Consider the following 18370-nt stretch of genomic DNA (forward strand, 5'->3'; position numbering starts at 1 on the left):
CTGCCCCTTCCGCTGCCTAGGCTGAACCTAGTGATCGTGAGAAGCAGCCTGGCATAGTGTATCGAGCTCACTGCTGGGAGTCAGAAGCTCATAATAATAATAATAATAATAGCATTTATTAAGCGCTTACTATGTGCAAAGCACTGTTCTAAGCGCTGGGGAGATTAGAAGGTGATCAGGTTGTCCCACGGGGGGCTCACAGTCTTCATCCCCATTTTACAGATGAAGGAACTGAGGCCCAGAGAAGTGAAGTGACTTGCCCAAAATCACACAGCTGACAATTGGCGGAGCCGGAATTTGAACCCATGACCTCTGACTCCAAAGCCCGGGCTCTTTCCAATGAGCCAGGCTGCTTCTCATGGGTTCTAATCCCGGCTCCCCAGCTTGTCTGCTTTGTGGCCTTGGGCAGGTCACTTCACTTCTCTGGGCCTCAGTTACCTCATATGCAAAATGGAGAGTGAGGCTGTGAGTCCCACATGGGACAGGAACTGTGTCCAACCTGATTTGCTTGTAACAATAATAATAATGATGATGGCATTTATTAAGCGCTTACTATGTGCACTGTTCTAAGTGCTGGGGAGGATACAAGGTGATCAGGTTGTCCCACAGGGGGGCTCAGTCTTAATCCCCATTTTACAGATGAGGGAACTGAGGCACAGAGAAGTGAAGTGACTTGCCCAAAGTCACACAGCTGACAATTGGCAGAGTGGGGATTCGAACCCATGACCTCTGACTCCAAAGTCCGTGCTCTTTCCGCTGAGCCACGCTGCTTCTCCCCAGCTGCTTCTGTATTCACCCCAGTGCTTAGTACAGTGCTTTGCACATAGTAAGCACATAACAAATACCACATTATTATTTTTTTTATCATCATCATCTGTCTCCAGCCTAAAGAGCCTCCTTTTCTCCTTCTGTCCCACCCCTGACAGCTGGGGCGACCTCTCCAAACCCAAGCCAGGGGGCTTCCCATCATCTTTACGTGTAGTAATAATAATAATAACAATAATAATAGTGTTAAAGTGCTTACTATGTTCCAAGCACTGTACTAAGTACTGGGGCAGATACAAGCAAATCAGGTTAGACACAGTCGTCGTCCCACATGGGGCTCACAGTCTTAATCCCCATTTACAGTTGAGGGAACTGGAGCCCAGAGAAGTGAAATAGCTTGCCCAAGGTCACACAGCAAATAAGTGGCAGAGCCGGGATTAAAACCCAGATCCTTTTTACTTACAGGACTGAAGTGTAAGGTACCTATCTATAAGTACTTGAAATTCACCCCATTCTCAGCCCCCACAGCACTTATGTTCATAAAAAGCAATGTGGCCTTAGTGGAAAGAGCTAAGGCCTGGGAATCAGAGGAACTGGGTTGCCAACTTGTACTTGCCAAGCGCTTAGTACAGTGCTCTGCACACAGTAAGCGCTCAATAAATACGATTGAATGAATGAATGAATGACTCCACCGCTTGTATGCTTTGTGACCTTGGGCAAGTAATAACAATAATAATTTGTTAAGAGCTTACTATGTGCGAAGCACTGTATTAAACACTGTGTTAGATACAAGATAATTAGGTCACAACTACTCTGTGCCTCAGTTAGCTCATCTGGCAAATGAGGATTAATTGCAAATCCCATGTGGGACATGGACTGTGTCCAACCTGATTGCCTTGTATCTACCCAGAGCGGCTTAGTAGAGAAGCAGCGTGGCTTAGTGGACACAGCACGGACTTGGGAGTCAGAGGACATGGGTTCTAATCCCGGCTAGGCCGCTTGTCTACTGTGTGACCTTGGGCAAGTCACAACTTCTCTGTGCCTCGTTTGCCTCATCTGTAAAATGGGGATTAAGACTGTGAGTCCCATGTGGGGCAACCTGACTACCCTGTATCTTCCCCAGTGCTTAGAACAGTGCCTGGCACATAGTAATTACTTAATAAATACCATTAAAAAAATCTGTAGTTTACTTGTTTATATGAATGCCAGTCTCTCCGTCTAGACTGTACACTCCTTGAGGGTGACGAACATTTCTACCAGCTCTGTCGATCTGTACTCTCCCAAGCACTTAGTATAGCACTGTGCAGATAGTAAGCATTGATCGATTCATTATTTATATTAACATCTTTCTCCTCCTCTAGATTGAAGCTCGCTGTGGGCAGGGAATGTGTCCGTTCATTGTTATAATAATAATGGCATTCATTAAGCGCTTACTATATGCAAAGCACTGTTCTAAGCGCTGGGATGGGACTATGTCACTATTGTTGTGTTGTACTTTCCTCAGTACAGTGCTCTGCACAGAGTGGTGCTCAATAAATATGACTGAATGAATGAAAGTGCTCAATAAGTACAATTGACTGACTGATTGATCTCTAAAGGATTTAGAGGAAATTTCTGCCTGATTCCCCCGACTTGGGCCTCTGAGCAGAGGATCTCCCTCTCCCTCTCTATCCACCCTGGTTCACCCCTCCGGCGGCCTCTCCCTCTCCTTCTCCCTCCCCCCTGCCCTGCTGCAATGACCCGGGACTGATGCCAAGGTCCCCCGGCTCCGGCTGGTGACTGTCTTCAGGCTATTTCCTGCTGCAGTCTGGTGGCATTTGGAGCTCACCTCCCCGCTATGGCTGGGCCCCCCCAAGTCCCTTCCAAGGAATCTTCCTGGGCTCCTCCTGAGCTCATATGGAAATACATCCAAGAGGGGCAGGCCCACTTGCTAATGAGAGAGACAGATGGTGCTCCAGGAGAGTAACCTGGCACGCACACTCCGTCACGGAGGTGAGGCAGAGAGGAGAAGCGGTGAGCACACTGCTGGAACCCTCAATGTGGAGCAGAAAAAGGGCTCTTGGCCTGCCAACGTGGGAGGAATTGTTGCCCTTTTGGAACCCCCCAGCCTGGGCCTCTGGAGCAGGAAGTCTTGCAGGAGGCTCCTGCTACCCAGGAAGTGGAGCTGCCGCTCAGAGAGGTCAGGGTAGGGGGTGGAGGACGGCTAGAAAACTAGCCAGTGCTGGGAGGAGGGAAGGGGGACCATATGAGGGACAGGGTGGAGAATGAGATGGGGAGATGGGAAGGAGAATGGGACAGTGCTGGGGGTTGGGATGGGGAGATGGAATGGGGGACAGGACGGGAGATGGGATGGAGAATTAGGTGGGAGATGGGATGGAGAATTAGGTGGGAGATGGGATGGAGAATTAGGTGGGAGATCGGATGGGGAACAGGATGGGTGGGAGATGGCGGATGGGATGGGGAATGCAAAGGGACAAGAGTGTGCAAGGATGGCTCATCCTCCCATCATCATCTTCACTTAGGGGCAATCCAGGTGGGGATGCAAAAGTTCCACTCTCTCCTGCATCACCCTGACTTTCTCTCTTGTCTTTTCCCCCTTCCCAGTCCCTCATCACATATGTACATAACTATAATTTATTTATTTGTATCGAGGTCTGTTCCCCATACTCTTGACTGTAAGCTCACTGTGGTTAGGGAATGTGTTTATTGTTATACTGAACTCCCCCAAGCGCTTAGTACAGTGCTCTGTACACAGTAAGCCCTCAATAAATATGACTGAATGAATGTTGGCTTGATGGGGAAAGCCCAACGCCCCAAAGGACAGCTCCAAGCAGGGCAACATCCCATCCTCTTCTCCACTTCAGGAACCTAAGATCTGTCCCAAGGGAGGAGGAGGAAGAGGAGGAGGGAGTTTCCTTCCCTGGAAGCCAGATGGGGAGGCCCTGCCCGGCAGGAGGGGAGGGAGTAGAGAGCATCCAGTCCCCGCCAACCCAAGGCCTGGCTCCATGACAACAAGGTCAGAAGGGGTATCCAGCTTTGAGGTTGGCCTTATTCCAGCCTAGGAGCAGTAGGCCTGTCAAACTGAACTACGCTGAAGTTCTTCCCGTGGCAGAGCCAGGGGCCAGGCACTGCCCACAGGTAGGGATAAAGCGGTGAACGCTTTCTTCTGGGAATCCTGGCTCTTCCCACAACCAGGGTGGGTGGGGGAAAGAGGACCTATGCTCCATCCCTATGTGTTCTCTCCACCCTTTCGGCCACGGTGCGCAGCATCCGTGTATCGGGATAGGGAGTCCCGCTAATAATAATAGTATTTGTTAAGCACTTTCTCTGTCAAGCATTGTTCTAAGCACTGGGGTAGATACAAGGCTATCAGTTTGTACATAGTCCCTGTCCTGCGTGGGGCTCCCAGTCTAGGTAGGGGGGAGTGGGATTGAATCCTCATTTTACAGATGAGGAAACTGAAGCCCAGAGAAGTGAAGTGACTCTTCCGAGGTCATGTAACAGACAAGTGCTGGAACCAGGATTAGAACCCAGGTCCTCAGATTCCCAGGCCCATACTCTACCCTCTAGGTCTGCTGCTTCACCTACGGCTGCACGGAATAGATTGAGTGCCCCACAGCCCTGCCCACCACCCAGAAAGGAAGCCACCCCCAGGGGCCCGTGGTGCTCGGGGGTCCCGCCGGGTTGGGATGGGGGAGGGGTCTGCTGCCCAGGGCTTGCTGGGCCAGGCTCTTGCCTTGAAATCCATGTCACTGAACAGTTTCTCCAACACCTTCTGCCAGTCCTCCTCCTGGAAGGTCATCTTCTGCAGCAGCTCCTGCATCATCTCGCTCAGCTGGGCCGAGGCGCTCACCAGGTCCGCCCGGTTGGCCTTGCAAGCCAGAGCGCTCTTGTCTGCTTTCTGGGGAGAGAGGAATCGCCGCCAGGCTGGGGAAGCAATGCGGGCAGAGGGGGCAGAGGGGAGGGACCGAAGAATGTGCCCGGGGGTGGAGCTCTCATCCTATCCCATCTGGACTACTGCATCGGCCTTCTCTCTGATCTCCCATCCTCGTGTCTCTCCCCACTTCAATCCATACTTCATGCTGCTGCCCGGATTGTCTTTGTCCAGAAATGCTCTGGGCATGTTACTCCCCTCCTCAAAAATCTCCAGTGGCTACCAATCAATCTGCGCATCAGGCAGAAACTCCTCACCCTGGGCTTCAAGGCTGTCCATCACCTCGCCCCCTCCTACCTCACCTCCCTTCTCTCCTTCTCCAGACCAGCCCGCACCCTCCGCTCCTCTGCCGCTAATCTCCTCACCAGGCCTCGTTCTCGCCTGTCCCACCATCGACCCCCGGCCCACGTCATCCCCCGGGCCTGGAATGCCCTCCCTCCCAACATCCGCCAAGCTAGCTCTCTTCCTCCCTTCAAGGCCCTACTAAGACCTCACCTCCTCCAGGAGGCCTTCCCAGACTGAGCCCCTTCCTTCCTCTCCCCATTCCATCCCTCCCATCTTACCTCCTTCCCTTCCCCACAGCACCTGTATATATGTATATATGTTTGTACATATTTATTACTCTATTTATTTATTTATTTTTCTTACTTGTACGTATCTATTCTATTTATTTTATTTTGTTAGTATGTTTGGTTTTGTTCTCTGTCTCCCCCTTCTAGACTGTGAGCCCGCTGTTGGGTAGGGACTGTCTCTATGTGTTGCCGACTTGCACTTCCCAAGTGCTTAGTACAGTGCTCTGCACACAGTAAGCGCTCAATAAATACAATTGATTGATTGATTGATTGGATGCTACACACCCATGTGCCCGTTGACATGGCTGTGGAGAGGGCTGTGAGCCATCCTTCCCCATCCAGGTGGGGTCTGCGGCTCGATGGCCTCGTCCCAGCTTCGGCCTCCCACCAGATGACCCTTCCACACTAGCTGAGGGGTTTGTGCATCTTTTTCCTTTCCATTTTATGGGGGCTGTACGGGCCCTGAAGAGCCTAAGACAGGCGGTGGGGCAGACCCTGAAATTTCTCAGCAGATCCTTCAGTCCCCCATTCTTAGGGGAGTTTAGAAACCCATCTCGGGGGTGCTAGGAACTGTGGGTGAATCTTCCTAACTAGGAAGCTACCTCCTCCTGCTTACTTTGAGGTTGACTCTTCCTCGTGGGTCCTGGATGCCCAGAGGGCATCCCTGGGGGCTGGAAAGAGAAAGTCCAGGGGTCCTTGAGGGAGGAGAGTCTCTCACAGTCTCTAGACCGGAAGCTCGTTGTGGGCAGGGAATGTGTCTACCAATGCTGTTGCACTGTACTCTCCCAAGTGCAAAGTACAGTGCTCTGCACTTGGTAAGCACTCAATAATAATAATAATAATGGTATTGGTTAAGCGCTTACTATGTGCAAAGCACTGTTCTAAGCAATAAATACCATTGATTGAATGAGGAGAGGCAAGAGGGCTATCACTGTGGGCAGGGAATGTGTCTACCAACTCTGTACTCTCCCAAGGGCATTTAGTACAGTGTTCGGCACACTGAAAGTGCTAAATAAATATAAGCGATCGATTGATTGAAGGTTAGGAAGAGACTCTCAGGGCTGGATCCTCTTCACAACCCCCTGCTTGGGACTCTGGAGTGGCTGGTGTTCCTAATGTAGGGGCAGGGGTTTCTAAGAGCCTTCCAACATTTTTTTAATGAGATTTGTTAAGCGCTTACTAAGTGCTGAGATAGATCCAGGAGGCCTTCCCAGACTGAGCCCCCTCCTTCCTCTCCCCTTCCTCTCCCTCCCCATCCCCCTGGCCTTACCTCCTTACCCTCCCCACAGCACCTGTATATATATACATATATATATATATACATATATATGTATATATATATATATATATATATATATATATATATATATATATGTTTGTACATATTTATTACTCTATTTATTTTATTTGTACATATTTATTCTATTTATTTTATTTTGTTAATATGTTTTGTTTTGTTCTCTGTCTACCCCTTCTAGACTGTGAGCCCACTGTTGGGTAGGGACCATCTCTATATGTTGCCAACTTGTACTTCCCAAGCGCTTAGTACAGTGCTCTGCACGTAGTAAGCGCTCAATAAATACGATTGAATGAATGAATGAATACACAATAATCAGGTTGGTGCAGTCCATATAATAATGTTGGCATTTGTTAAGCACTTACTAGGTGCAAAGCACTATTCTAAGCACTGGGGGGGATACAAGGTGATCAGGCTGTCCCATGTGGGGCTCACAGCCTTAATCCCCATTTTACAGATGAGGTAACTGAGGCTCAGAGAAGTTAAGTGACTTGCCCAAGGTCACACAGCAGACACGTGGTGGAGCTGGAATTCGAACCCATGACCTCAGACTCCAAAGCCCGGGCTCTTTCCACTGAGCCACGCCACAAGGGGCTCACAGTCTTTACCCCCATTTTATAGGTAAGGTAACAGACACAGAGAAGCGAAGTGAACTTGCCCAAGGTCACACAGCAGAGCTGGGAAAAGAACACTGGTCCGGACTCCGTTCACTACAGCACAGTGTTTTTCGGCACAGTTCTCATCAAATTACTGAGCGTGCTTTTTTTCCATGAATAAATGTCAGCTTTTACAAAGGCCTGCCCAGCCCTACTCTCGAGAGTAGGGCTACTCTTATGTTGCCAACTTGTACTTCCCAAGCGCTTAGTCCAGTGCTCTGCACACAGTAAGCGCTCAGTAAATATGATTGAATGAATGAATGAGAAGCCCCTAAGATCAACGGAAAACATCATTCTCAATCCTCAACTTCCCAATGTTCGGCAACATCTCTTGCTACCAATAGGCTCCGGGAGTCGGACCTGAGCGGGGCCCACCCCAGAGGGGTTAGTCCCGACCAACTGCAGAGAATGCGTGGGGAGTTGTGAGGCCGGGGGCCAGGGGCGGAGGGGGCTGGCTGACCTCTTTCATCTCCTGCAGCATCAGGGCCTTGTCCACCTTGTTCAACTCCAGCTGTTCCACCAGTGAGCGGAGGCCCTGATTTCAGAAGCAGGAGAGGATCAGGATAAGCAGAAGCCTTCACTCTGCTCCCACCCTCCCTTTGGGGCCCTGGAAAGGAGGGGCACAGCTCCTGGGGTCGGTGGGATGGGGCGGGGGAAGCCAAAGGAGGATTCAAGCGTCTGATCGGAAGAAGGGTCATGGGTTAAAATAAGATAGCGGCAGTTCTGAAGTGGGGCAAGGCCAGGCCTGCCCAGAAGGGAGACCTCCTAGGTGGGAACAAGGGACAGATCCCAGCTGACCCCGGAGAAGTCCGGAAGTCAGCCCAGCCAGGGCCCGGGGGGGAGGATGCCAGTCACAGCTGCCTGACTCTGTGGGCACCTGCTAGGAGGGGCACCAACTCCCCCCCCCCGTGCCCCCTCCGTGGCTGGAGCGGCCAGGCCAGGCTGGGACCCCAGCCTGGGAGCAATCTGCACCCCATCTGCTGTCCTCCCGGCTCGGAGAGCTTCCCGTCTACTTGCTGAAGGCAGGCAATGCGAAACGCTGATTTCATTTTCTGTATCTCAGTGCTGGGAGGGTGGTCTGGGAAATACACTCCACGGGTAGGTGCATTTTGGGAACTGGGCTTGCTCGCCACTCCCTGGAGTCCCCCCGGCTCCCCGTAGGATCGAGGAGAAGAGCACATGGGTCAGATCGGGGCAACTGTGACTGCACGAGGCTGGAAGGCAGCCCCCTCCCCGTGGACTGGCTGTGGCCTGCGGAGGAGCTGGCAGCTCCTGGCCCGGACTCGACTTGGGGCTCCGATGGGATGATGGGGTGAAATGGCCAGCGGCGTGTTGACCCAAGTTGGCCCATATAAAACCAGTGGTTCAATTCGGGGGCCGGAATAAACGGTATCTACTCCAAAGTGGTTGGTGATGACTGGGGTTCATCTCTGGGCTTCAAGTTTCAGCTCAGGCCCCCAAAAGCCCCCACTGTGCCCCAGGAAACCTGAGGGTCTCCTGGCTGCCTCCAGCAGGAACTGGGGCAGTGAGAGGAGAAGGGACTTGGTTTGGGAGGAAGCCAGGTTCGGGGCTGGCCACATCAAGACCCAATCCCTGGGCCCACTCTCTAATGGGGTATTGGGGGTTTTGTTTGGTTTGATGGTATTTGTTAAGTGCTTACTATGTGCAAAGCACTGTTCTAAGCTCTGGGGAGGTTACAAGGTGATCAGGTTGTCCCACATGGGGCTCAAAGTTTTAATCCCCATTTTACAGAGAGGTAACTGAGGCACAGAGAAGTGAAGTGACTTGCCCAAAGTCGCACAGCTGACAGTTGGTGGAGCCGGAATTTGAACCCATGACCTCTGACTCCAAAGCCCATGCTCTTTCCACTGAACCACGCTGCTTCTCCATGGAGCGGTTGCCCCCCACTCCATTGCCTGCTAGGGCCCAGCTCACCTGGATCTCCTCCATGCTCTGCTGCAGTTTCTCGGAGGCCTTCCCCAGCAAGACACACTGTTCCTTCAGCTTCTGCACTTTGTTTCCCAGCTTTTTCCCAAATTCCTTGTCCTGAGGGAAAGGAGCCGTTCGAAGCCCAGCCTTAAGCCCTCAGAGACAACGTGGCCCAGAGCCAAGTTCCATCTCTGCCAGACACGGAGAATGTGGTGCCAACGGGCCAGGCCAATGCTCGGGCCCAGCCCGGTCCAGGATGCAGGCCCAAAGGTGGTGGATTAGCCCCAGTGACTCCTGCTGAGCCTCCAGGTGACTCGTTGAGGGGGTTCAGGGTGGGGCTGGACCCCCGACACCATCCCATATCCCCCAAGAGTGGACCCTAGTGCATTGCCCAGTGAAACCAGGCTTCACGGGGAGTCCCCTAGGCCGAAAAGAAATTGAGGGTGGGCCGACTGTCCAGGGGCCTGGCATTCCACTCGAGTTTTGGCTAAGCATGGAAGCCCCTGGGGCAGGGAAGGAGCCTGGTTCTGGTCCAGTCGGCCCCCGCAGGTGCACGGGGCCCTTCCCCATCCTTGTTCTCCCGACTACTTCTTTCACACACAATCCTTCCCAGAGCCTGAGGCCCCGAGAGGCTATTTACCCCAGGACACTGACCTTTAGCTCGGCCTTTTCGAGGTCAGAGAGCCGGTTCCGCAGTTTACTCAGCTGTTCCTCTACCTGGTCCGAGATCCCAAGCTGGGCTGAAATAGGGCAGGGGGAGACAGTGGCGTGCTGGGACTGGGAGAGGGGCTGGGGCGGAGCGAGGCAAGGAATTCAGGGAGGAGGTTGAGAGCTGGTTCCAAGAAGGAGGACTAGGATGCAGGCAAGAGAAGAGTAGGAGAAGCGAAACTGGCGGATGCCTTTGCGGCAGCCCCTGGGCCTGGGGAAACAGCTGCCTGGGGGAGACGGTCCCCCATGGACCTGTTTGAGAAGACCAAGCCTGCCTCTTTGGGGCCGGGGCCACACTCACCCAGTTGGATGGCCTGGTCCTTCAGCTGGCCCTCAAGGTAGACCAGCTGTTCCCTCAGGAGGTCGTGCTGGCTGGGCAGCTGAGCCAGGCTGTTCAGCGACTGCTTAGCACTCAGCTGCTTCTCCTCCACGCTCACGGGTTTTTGTGGAACAGTCTGGAATGGAGCAGGGTGGTGGCGGCAGGGTCACGGAGCAGAGAAGAAGAGGAGGAGGGAGGAGGATAGCCCCCAACCCTCAGGATGTTCCCCTCCCTTTTCCCTCACAGACCATGCAGCCCTGGAGGCCTCCTCTCTCTCTCATCTCTCCTCTCCTTGATGGATTCCCTCATGGTTATGGGGCAGCCAAGCATTTGACCCCTGACTCTCTCCCAGGCCCTCAGGTGGATGCCCTTTCCTCCCAAACCCTGGTACCTGCATCACACGGCTCTGGTTCCTCCCCTAATAATAATAATGATAGCATTTATTAAGCGCTTACTATGTGCAAAGCACTGTTCTAAGCTCTGGGGGGGTTACAAGGTGATCAGGTTGTCCCACGTGGGGCTCACAGTCAATCCCCATTTTACAGATGAGGTAACTGAGGCCCAGTGAAGTGACTTGCCAAAAGTCACACAGCTGACAATTGGCAGAGCCTGGATTTGAACCCATGACCTTTGACTCCAAAGCCCGGGCTCTTTTCCACTGAGCCCCGCTGCTTCTCTTCCCCTGCCTCGGGCTTTGCCCCAGAGTAGCTCTGACCCTGTCTCACATGGTTCTAGTTCCTCCCCTGCCCCAGGCCCTAGCCCAGAGATGCCTTGACCCTGCCTCACACGGTTCTAGTTCTTCCCCTGCCCCTGGCCTTGCCCCAGAGTGACCCTGGGCCCGTCCGACATGGCCTCAGTTCCTCCTCTGCCTCAGAGTGGCCCTGCCCGGCATGGCTCCGGTTCCTCCCCACCTCTGCCCCTGCCCCAAGTGACTCCAACTCCGGGTCTGCCCCCACCTCTGGTACCCGCTCCTCCATGGCATCATGAAGAGAAGTCCACTGCACCACATCGCTGTGCTCGGGAAAGGTATCCAGCTTCACCTGGACCTTGTCCTGTGAGGAGAGCGGGAGGGAGGAGGGACGGCGGGTCTACCCAGGGCTGGGTTTGCCACCGGACTTGACTCTGAACCGCCAGTCTGGGACTGGCAGCTCGTTGGGGGCTTTATCTTCCCCAAGAGGCTCCTCCCCGGGGTCTGGGCACGGGACAGGGGCCCAGGCCTTCCCAGGAAGAGCAGGGACCTTGTGGGTAGCATTCTCACCATGTCCTCCTGCAGCTTCTGAATCTGCTCTCTCTGCAGCTCCAGCTCTTTGACGCGATTGCTCACCAGTTCCAGGTTGAGCTGTTAAAAAGGTGCTTGAGCGGGGCCGGGCAGCTTGGCCTGGCCTGGCCATCCCCTGTGCTCTCCCCCAGCCCACATTCAGCAGGTCGGCTCTTCCCTCGGCCTTCCCTAAGACTCCCACTCGGACCCAGAGCCGCCTGGGGGAATGGAATGATAATTGTGGCATTTGTCGAGTGCTTACTATATGCCAGGCACTGTACTAAGTGCTGGGGGCAGAAACAAGCAAATCAGAGAGTCCCTGTCCCACATGGGGCTCACAGTCTTAATCCCTTTTTTATAGATGAGGTAACTGAAGCACAGGGAAGTTGAAGTGATCAGCCCAAGGTCATGGACCAGATGAATAGTTGAGTCAGGATTAGAACCCACATCCTAACAGAACCTGGACTGGCATTCTTGGCTTGACAAGGTGAACCCTGGGAGTCTGAGAAGCTGTCAAAAACCCTATCATCTGGGCTAATAATAATAATAATAATAATGGCATTTATTAAGTGCTTACTATGTGCAGAGCACTGTTCTAAGTGCTGGGGGGGATACAAGGTGATAGGTTGTCCCACGTGGGGCTCACAATCTTAATCCCCATTTTACAGATGAGGTAACTGAGGCTCAGAGAAGTTAAGTGACTTGCCCAAGGTCACACAGCAGACATGTGGCTGAGTTGGGATTCGAACCCATGACCTCTGACTCCAAAGCCCGTGCTCTTTCCACTGAGCCACGCTGCTTCCCCAATAATAATAATAATGATGGCATTTGTTAAAGCGCTTACTATGTGCCAAGCGCTGTTCTAAGTGCCGGGGTGGATACAAGGTTATCAGGTTGTCCCACGTGGGGCTCCCAGTCTTAATCCCCATTTTACAGATGAGGTAACTGAGGCGTAGAGAAGTTGAGTGACTTGTCCAAAGTCACATAGCTGACAAGTGGCGGAGCCGGGATTGGAACCCATGACCTCTAACTCCCAAGCCCGGGCTCTTTCCACTGAGCCACACTGCTTCTCTAAGCAGCTAGGGGGTTGGAGACTGTGAAACTGAAGCCACAGAGCTGCAGCCAACAGACGGATTGGTTAAGCAGGAGGGTGTCAGGCCTCGTGTTCCCCAAGGACGGTGTGGACACCTGTTTGGCTCTTGGCAGGACTCTACCAGAATTCCCTTCACCTCCTCTCCCTCCCCCTGGAAAAGAACAGGAAGACTGAGAAGCAGCATAGCCTAGCAGGTAGAGCACAGACCTGCGAGTCAGAAGGGCCTGGGTCCTAATCCTAACTGCCAACTGCTTGCTGCGTGACCTCCAGCAAGTCACTTAACTTCTCTGTGCCTCAGTTTCCTCAACTTTAAAATGGGGATACCTATTCTCCCTCCTACTTAGTCTGGGAGCCCCATGTGGGACAGGGACTGTGACTGTGTCTGTCTTTTAGACTGTGAGCCCACTGCTGGGTAGGGACTGTCTCTATATGTTGCCAACTTGTACTTCCCAAGCGCTTAGTACAGTGCTCTGCACACAGTAAGCGCTCAATAAATACGATTGATGATGATGACCAAAATTAACTTGTACCTATCCCAGCGCTTAGAACGATGTTTGACACATACAAGAGCTTAACAAATACCACAAAAAGAGGCAGAAAGTCAGAGCAGCGGGCAAATTTCCACCTAAGCCTAGAGGCTACGTGGCAACCACGGCAGTGATAGAGGACCCGGAACCCTTAAGAGTCCTGCTTTCTAGCCTGACTCCCTACCTTCTCTCCTTCTTACAGGTTGTATTCCTGGGGCTCAGGACCCGGGCGGGGAGAATGAAACCACTGCTCGTCCCATCTTCAAAATCTTTCTGAAAGCCCATCTCCACCAGGATGCCTTCCCTGACTAATCCCTCATCTCCCCACCGAAGCACGAGCACCTCTGGGTCACCGAACCGCTTGGGTTCTCAGCTCTGTTCCTCCTTCTGTTAATTGCTTCCTCCTACCTAATCATTCATTTTAGCGTTGTGCGTCCCCTGATAGACTGCAAGCGTCTTGAGGGCAGACATCGTGTCTACTAACTCCACTGTACTCTCCCAAGCTGCTTAATAGTGCTCTGCACATAGTAGGGGCTCAATAAAATCCATTGACTGATTGATTGATTAGCTCCTGTTCCACCTCCTGGGGTTTTTTGTTTGTTTTTTTGGTATTTGTTAAGCACTTACTATGTGCCAGGCACTGTACTAAATGCTGAGGTAGATACAAGATAATCAGGTTAGATAAAGCCCACGTCCCATAAGGGGCTCACGGTCCAAATCCCCATTTTACAGATGAGGGAACTGAAGCACAGAGGAAGTGAAGTGACTTGTCCAAGGTCACACGGCAGGTAAGTGGCAGAGCTGGAATTAGAACGCAGGTCCTTAATGACTCCCGGGCTTGTGCTCTATCCAGTAGACCACACTGCTTCCTTCCCAACTACAAGGGAGCAGGGAGGAGGACCAGTCAGGGTAGAAATGATAATAACTGTGGTATTTGTTAAGTGCTCACTACGTACCAGGCACTATGCTTAGCGCTGGGGTGGATACAAGCAAATCGGGTTGGACAGAGTCCCTGACCCACATGGGGCTTGCGGTCTTAATCCCCTTTTGACAGATAACTGAGGCACAGAGAAGGGAAGTGACTGGCCCAAGGTCACGCAGCAGACAAGCGGAAACTCTGCCCAGCCCAGGAGAAGAACAGGATGGCAGGGAAGGGATGAATGGGGAGAATTAACTGAGCCCCAGAGGCCTCTTTGGGGAAATTGGGGGACCGGCTTCCTTTCCGTAAGGCCTAGGCTCTCCGGGATAGTGGCTCCTTCCCTTTCTTCCCCCTGTCAGAGCCCAGCTGCAGGGATTGGGATCAATCCTGGGTAAACTCTACCTTGCCAAACTTTTCCTTGAGGTTCTGTAGCTCTTTCAGGAAGGTGTCCACAGACGTTTGGAGGAAGCAGATGTTGCTGAGCAGGTCTTGGAGAGTATTCATGGCCTGGGAAAGAAGATGAAGGAAAAGGAGTCAGAAAGAGGTTTCGCTCCGGAGGGCCAGACTGAGTCCCCTTTTTCCTCTGCCCTACCTCTTTCCCCTCCCCACAGCACTTGTATAGATTTGTATAGATTTATAACTCTATTTATTTTACTTGTACATATTTACTACTCTATTTTGTTAATGATGTGCATATAGCTATAACTCTATTGACGATTTTGACACCTGTCTACGTGTTTTGTTTTGTTGTCTGTCTCCCCCATCTAGACTGTGAGCCCGTTGTTGGGTAGGGACCGTCTCTGTAGGTTGCCGACTTTGTACTTCCCAAGTGCTTAGTACAGTGCTCTGCACACAGTAAGCACTCAATCAATCCGATTGAATGAATGAATGAATGAGGGGATGAAAGGGCTCAGATCAGTAGATCAGTCAGTCAATCGTATTTATTGAGTTCTTGCTATTCATTCAATCGTATTTATTGAGCACTTACTGCATGCAGAGCACTGTATTAAGCGCTTGTTGGGTAGGGACCGTCTCTATATGTTGCCGACTTGTACTTCCCAAGCGCTTAGTACAGTGCTCTGTACACAGTAAGCACTCAATCAATCCGATTGAATAAATGAATGAATGAATGAGGGGATGAAGGGGCTCAGATCAGTAGATCAGTCAGTCAATCGTATTTATTGAGCTCTTGCTATTCATTCAATTGTATTTATTGAGCGCTTACTGCATGCAGAGCGCTGTACTAAGCGCTTGGGAGAGTACAATTTAACAATATAACACACATTCCCCGCCCACAACGAGTCCAGAGGGAGCTTGGCCGAGTCGCTTCACTTTTCTGTGCCTCAGTTACCTCATCTCTAAAATGGAGATTAAGTCTGTGAGCCCCATGTGGGACAGAGGCTGTGTCCAATCCAATTTGCCTGTACCCACCCCGGCGCTTAGTAGAGTGCCTGTCATGCAATAAGCACATAACAAATACAACAATTATTATTATTTTAATGAATCAAAACTTCTGATGGAGCACTTACTCTGTACAGAGCACCAGACTGACTGCTTTGGAGAGTGCATTAGAGATAGCACCCATGAATCCTGCCCTCAAGAAGCTTACAGTCTATCTGGAGAGACACTCTAGGTAGGTTACCTCATGGAGAAGACCAATACCATCAAAGAGACCCTCCCCCAGATACCCTCTCCCTTGCTCTATTAAAACTCTTTGTATTTGTAGTTTTCAAAGTGCTTTCCCATTATCTTGTTTATCCCTCCCAACACACCTGTAAGTTAGAACGAGGCAGTTGCGAAGCAGTATTCACTCATTCATTCATTCAATCGTATTTATTGAGTGCTTACTGTGTGCAGAGCACTGGACTAAGCGCTTGGGAAGTACAAGTTGGCAACATACAGAGATGGTCCCTACCCAACAGCGGGCTCACAGTCTAGAAGGGGGAGACAGAGAACAAAACAAAACATATTAACAAAATAAAATAAATAGAATAAATATGTACAAATAAAATAGAGTAATAAATACGTACAAACATATATACATATATACAGGTGTTGCGGGGAGGGGAACGGGGTAAGGCGGGGGGAATGGGGAGGGAGAGGAGGGGGAGAGACACGTTCCCTGCCCATAATGAGCTTATAGTCAAGATAGGAAATCCTGAATGTTTTGGCGTTTCAAGTCCCAGCCCAAACGGCACAATATGGAGAACTGGCCTGAATCCTCTTGTGCCTCGCAATGGGCCCCTGAGGGATCCTTACTGGTTATGTTTTCCGCCCTCCCTCCGGTTGCTAAGAGAACCGATGGCTGGTCGAACCTTGTCCCAGTGCATTCCAAAATCACCCTTCCCTTCGACCGTTTTGTTTCAATAAAGGCCCCTTCTTCCCAGTGGTGAAATATCTACTTGAGTCACTACTTGAGAAGACATTCTTGCAATGCCTTCGGCCCTGTTGGAGTTGGGGCAGAGAGATGCAGTTGGGTCAGAGTAAACGTCTTGCTGTTTTGGAGTCTCTTTATTTCTTCGCCCTTCTTTTGGTATTTGTTAAGCACTTACAGTGCGCCAGGCACTGTACTAAGCGCCGGGGTGTCTACGAGCTAATCGGTTTGGACACGGTCCCTGTCGTACATGGGGCTCACCATCTTAAACCCCCATTTTACAGATGAGGGAACTGAGGCACACAGTGAACTCACACTCGCCTAAGGTCACGCAGAGGATGAGTGGCGAAGTCAGGGCCTCAGACTCCCTGAACTGTGCTCTTTCCACTAGGCCACCCTTCCCTGCCTCGACTTCATTCTCCTCTTCTTGTCTCGTCTTGTCTAATGCTGTCGAGTTGTCTTCGACCCCCATGGACACACCTCTCCCAGAACGCCCTACCTCCATCAGCGATCGTTCTGGTAGTGGATCCATAGAGTTTCCTTGGAAAATTAGGGAAGTGGTTTACCATTGCCTCCTTTCGTGCGGTAAACTTGAGTCTCCACCCTCAACTCTTTCCCATGTAGCTACCACCCAGTGCAGGTGGGTTTTGACTTGTAGCAGATTGCCTTCCACTTGCTAGTCACTACCCAAGCTGGGAATGGAATGGATAGGCCTCTGCTTGACTCTCCCTCCCATAGGCGAGACTGGTAGAGGACTGGAAACCTCTCCGGGTGCGACCCTGAGAGGGGTCCCCTCTTCTACACTGCTTGGAAAATCCTCCGCGGCGTCCCTCGACCCCAGCCCACCGGAGACGTGCAGCATGAAGCCAACGCCGCCGGCCAACCACGGCCGGAAGATCCAGGGAAAGTAGCCCATCGGGGTGCCATTGCTTCATCTGTCAATTCGGCGCGCTACGTGTTTGGAGTGCGAGCGTCTGCGGGTGTGTTGGTTCAGTGACCGGCTGTGCGAATTGTGAGCGTGCGCTCCGGGTCACGGGGCTGGCTTCCACTGGTCAACTCTGGCCGATGAGAAAATGCTGTCATTGTGAAGACGTGGACTTTGGGTGATGATGTCACAGATGAGTTAAGGGGGGAAATAATAATAATGATGATGGTATTTGTTAAGTGCTTACTATGTGCGAAGCACTGTTCTAAGCGCTGGGGGAGGGATACAAGGTGATCAGGTTGTCCCACGTTCATCCCGATTTTACAGATGAGGTAACTGAGGCCCAGAGAAGCCCCCTTCTAGACTGTGAGCCTGCTGTTGGGTAGGGACCGCCTCTATATGTTGCCAACTTGTACTTCCCAAGCACTTAGTACAGTGCTCTGCACACAGTAAGCGCTCAATATGATGGAATGAATGAATGAATTTGTACAGATTTATTACTCTATTTTACTTGTACATATTTACTATTCTATTCATTTTGTTAATGATGTGCATATAGCTATAATTCTATTTGTTCTGACGATTTTGACACCTGCCTACATGTTTTGTTGTCTGTCTCCCCCACTTCTAGACTGTGAGCCCGCTGTTGGGTAGGGACCGTCTCTATATGCTGCCGACTTCTACTTCCCAAGAGCTTAGTACAGTGCTCTGCACACAGTAAGCGCTCAATAAATACGACTGAATGAATGAATGAATCTATCGCTGCGGTTAGTGCCTGATACAAAGTAGTCATTTAGCAAATATCATTAAAAAAAACCCCAAAACCACCACCATTCTCCCTGTCCCTGAAGTCCACAATGGGTAGTGCCACCTTTGATTCCTCACTGACTTCTAGACTCACATTCGATCTACTGCTAAATCCTGCTGATTTTTTTCTTCCCAGCATAACCAGAATCCACCCACATGGGGCTGCTTCAGATGGGGAAACCGAGACACCGCTTCCCCTTGACGTGCTAGACCTCCTGGAGCCCAAAGTAGGGTAGTGGGTGATGATTCCTCTGAGTCTGGCCAACTCAAACCGATGTATTTATAAA

General features: G+C 51.5%; 1 protein-coding gene across 1 annotated transcript in view; it reads right to left on the minus strand.

The window, feature by feature from the left end:
• Positions 1-18370, minus strand: part of C21H16orf96 (chromosome 21 C16orf96 homolog) — a 41672-nt gene that overhangs the window by 13408 nt on the left and 9894 nt on the right. The window contains exons 2-9 of the mRNA XM_038763067.1: positions 14380-14484; positions 11439-11519; positions 11137-11232; positions 10163-10316; positions 9808-9893; positions 9160-9270; positions 7685-7759; positions 4502-4666 (exon numbers count right to left, since the gene is read on the minus strand). Of these exons, the coding sequence (XP_038618995.1) occupies positions 4502-4666; positions 7685-7759; positions 9160-9270; positions 9808-9893; positions 10163-10316; positions 11137-11232; positions 11439-11519; positions 14380-14484 (873 nt within the window). The remainder of the gene's footprint in view (positions 1-4501; positions 4667-7684; positions 7760-9159; positions 9271-9807; positions 9894-10162; positions 10317-11136; positions 11233-11438; positions 11520-14379; positions 14485-18370) is intronic.

This window comes from Tachyglossus aculeatus, chromosome 21 (genome assembly GCF_015852505.1).
Source record: "Tachyglossus aculeatus isolate mTacAcu1 chromosome 21, mTacAcu1.pri, whole genome shotgun sequence".
In the NCBI taxonomy this organism is placed as follows: Eukaryota; Metazoa; Chordata; class Mammalia; order Monotremata; family Tachyglossidae; genus Tachyglossus; species Tachyglossus aculeatus.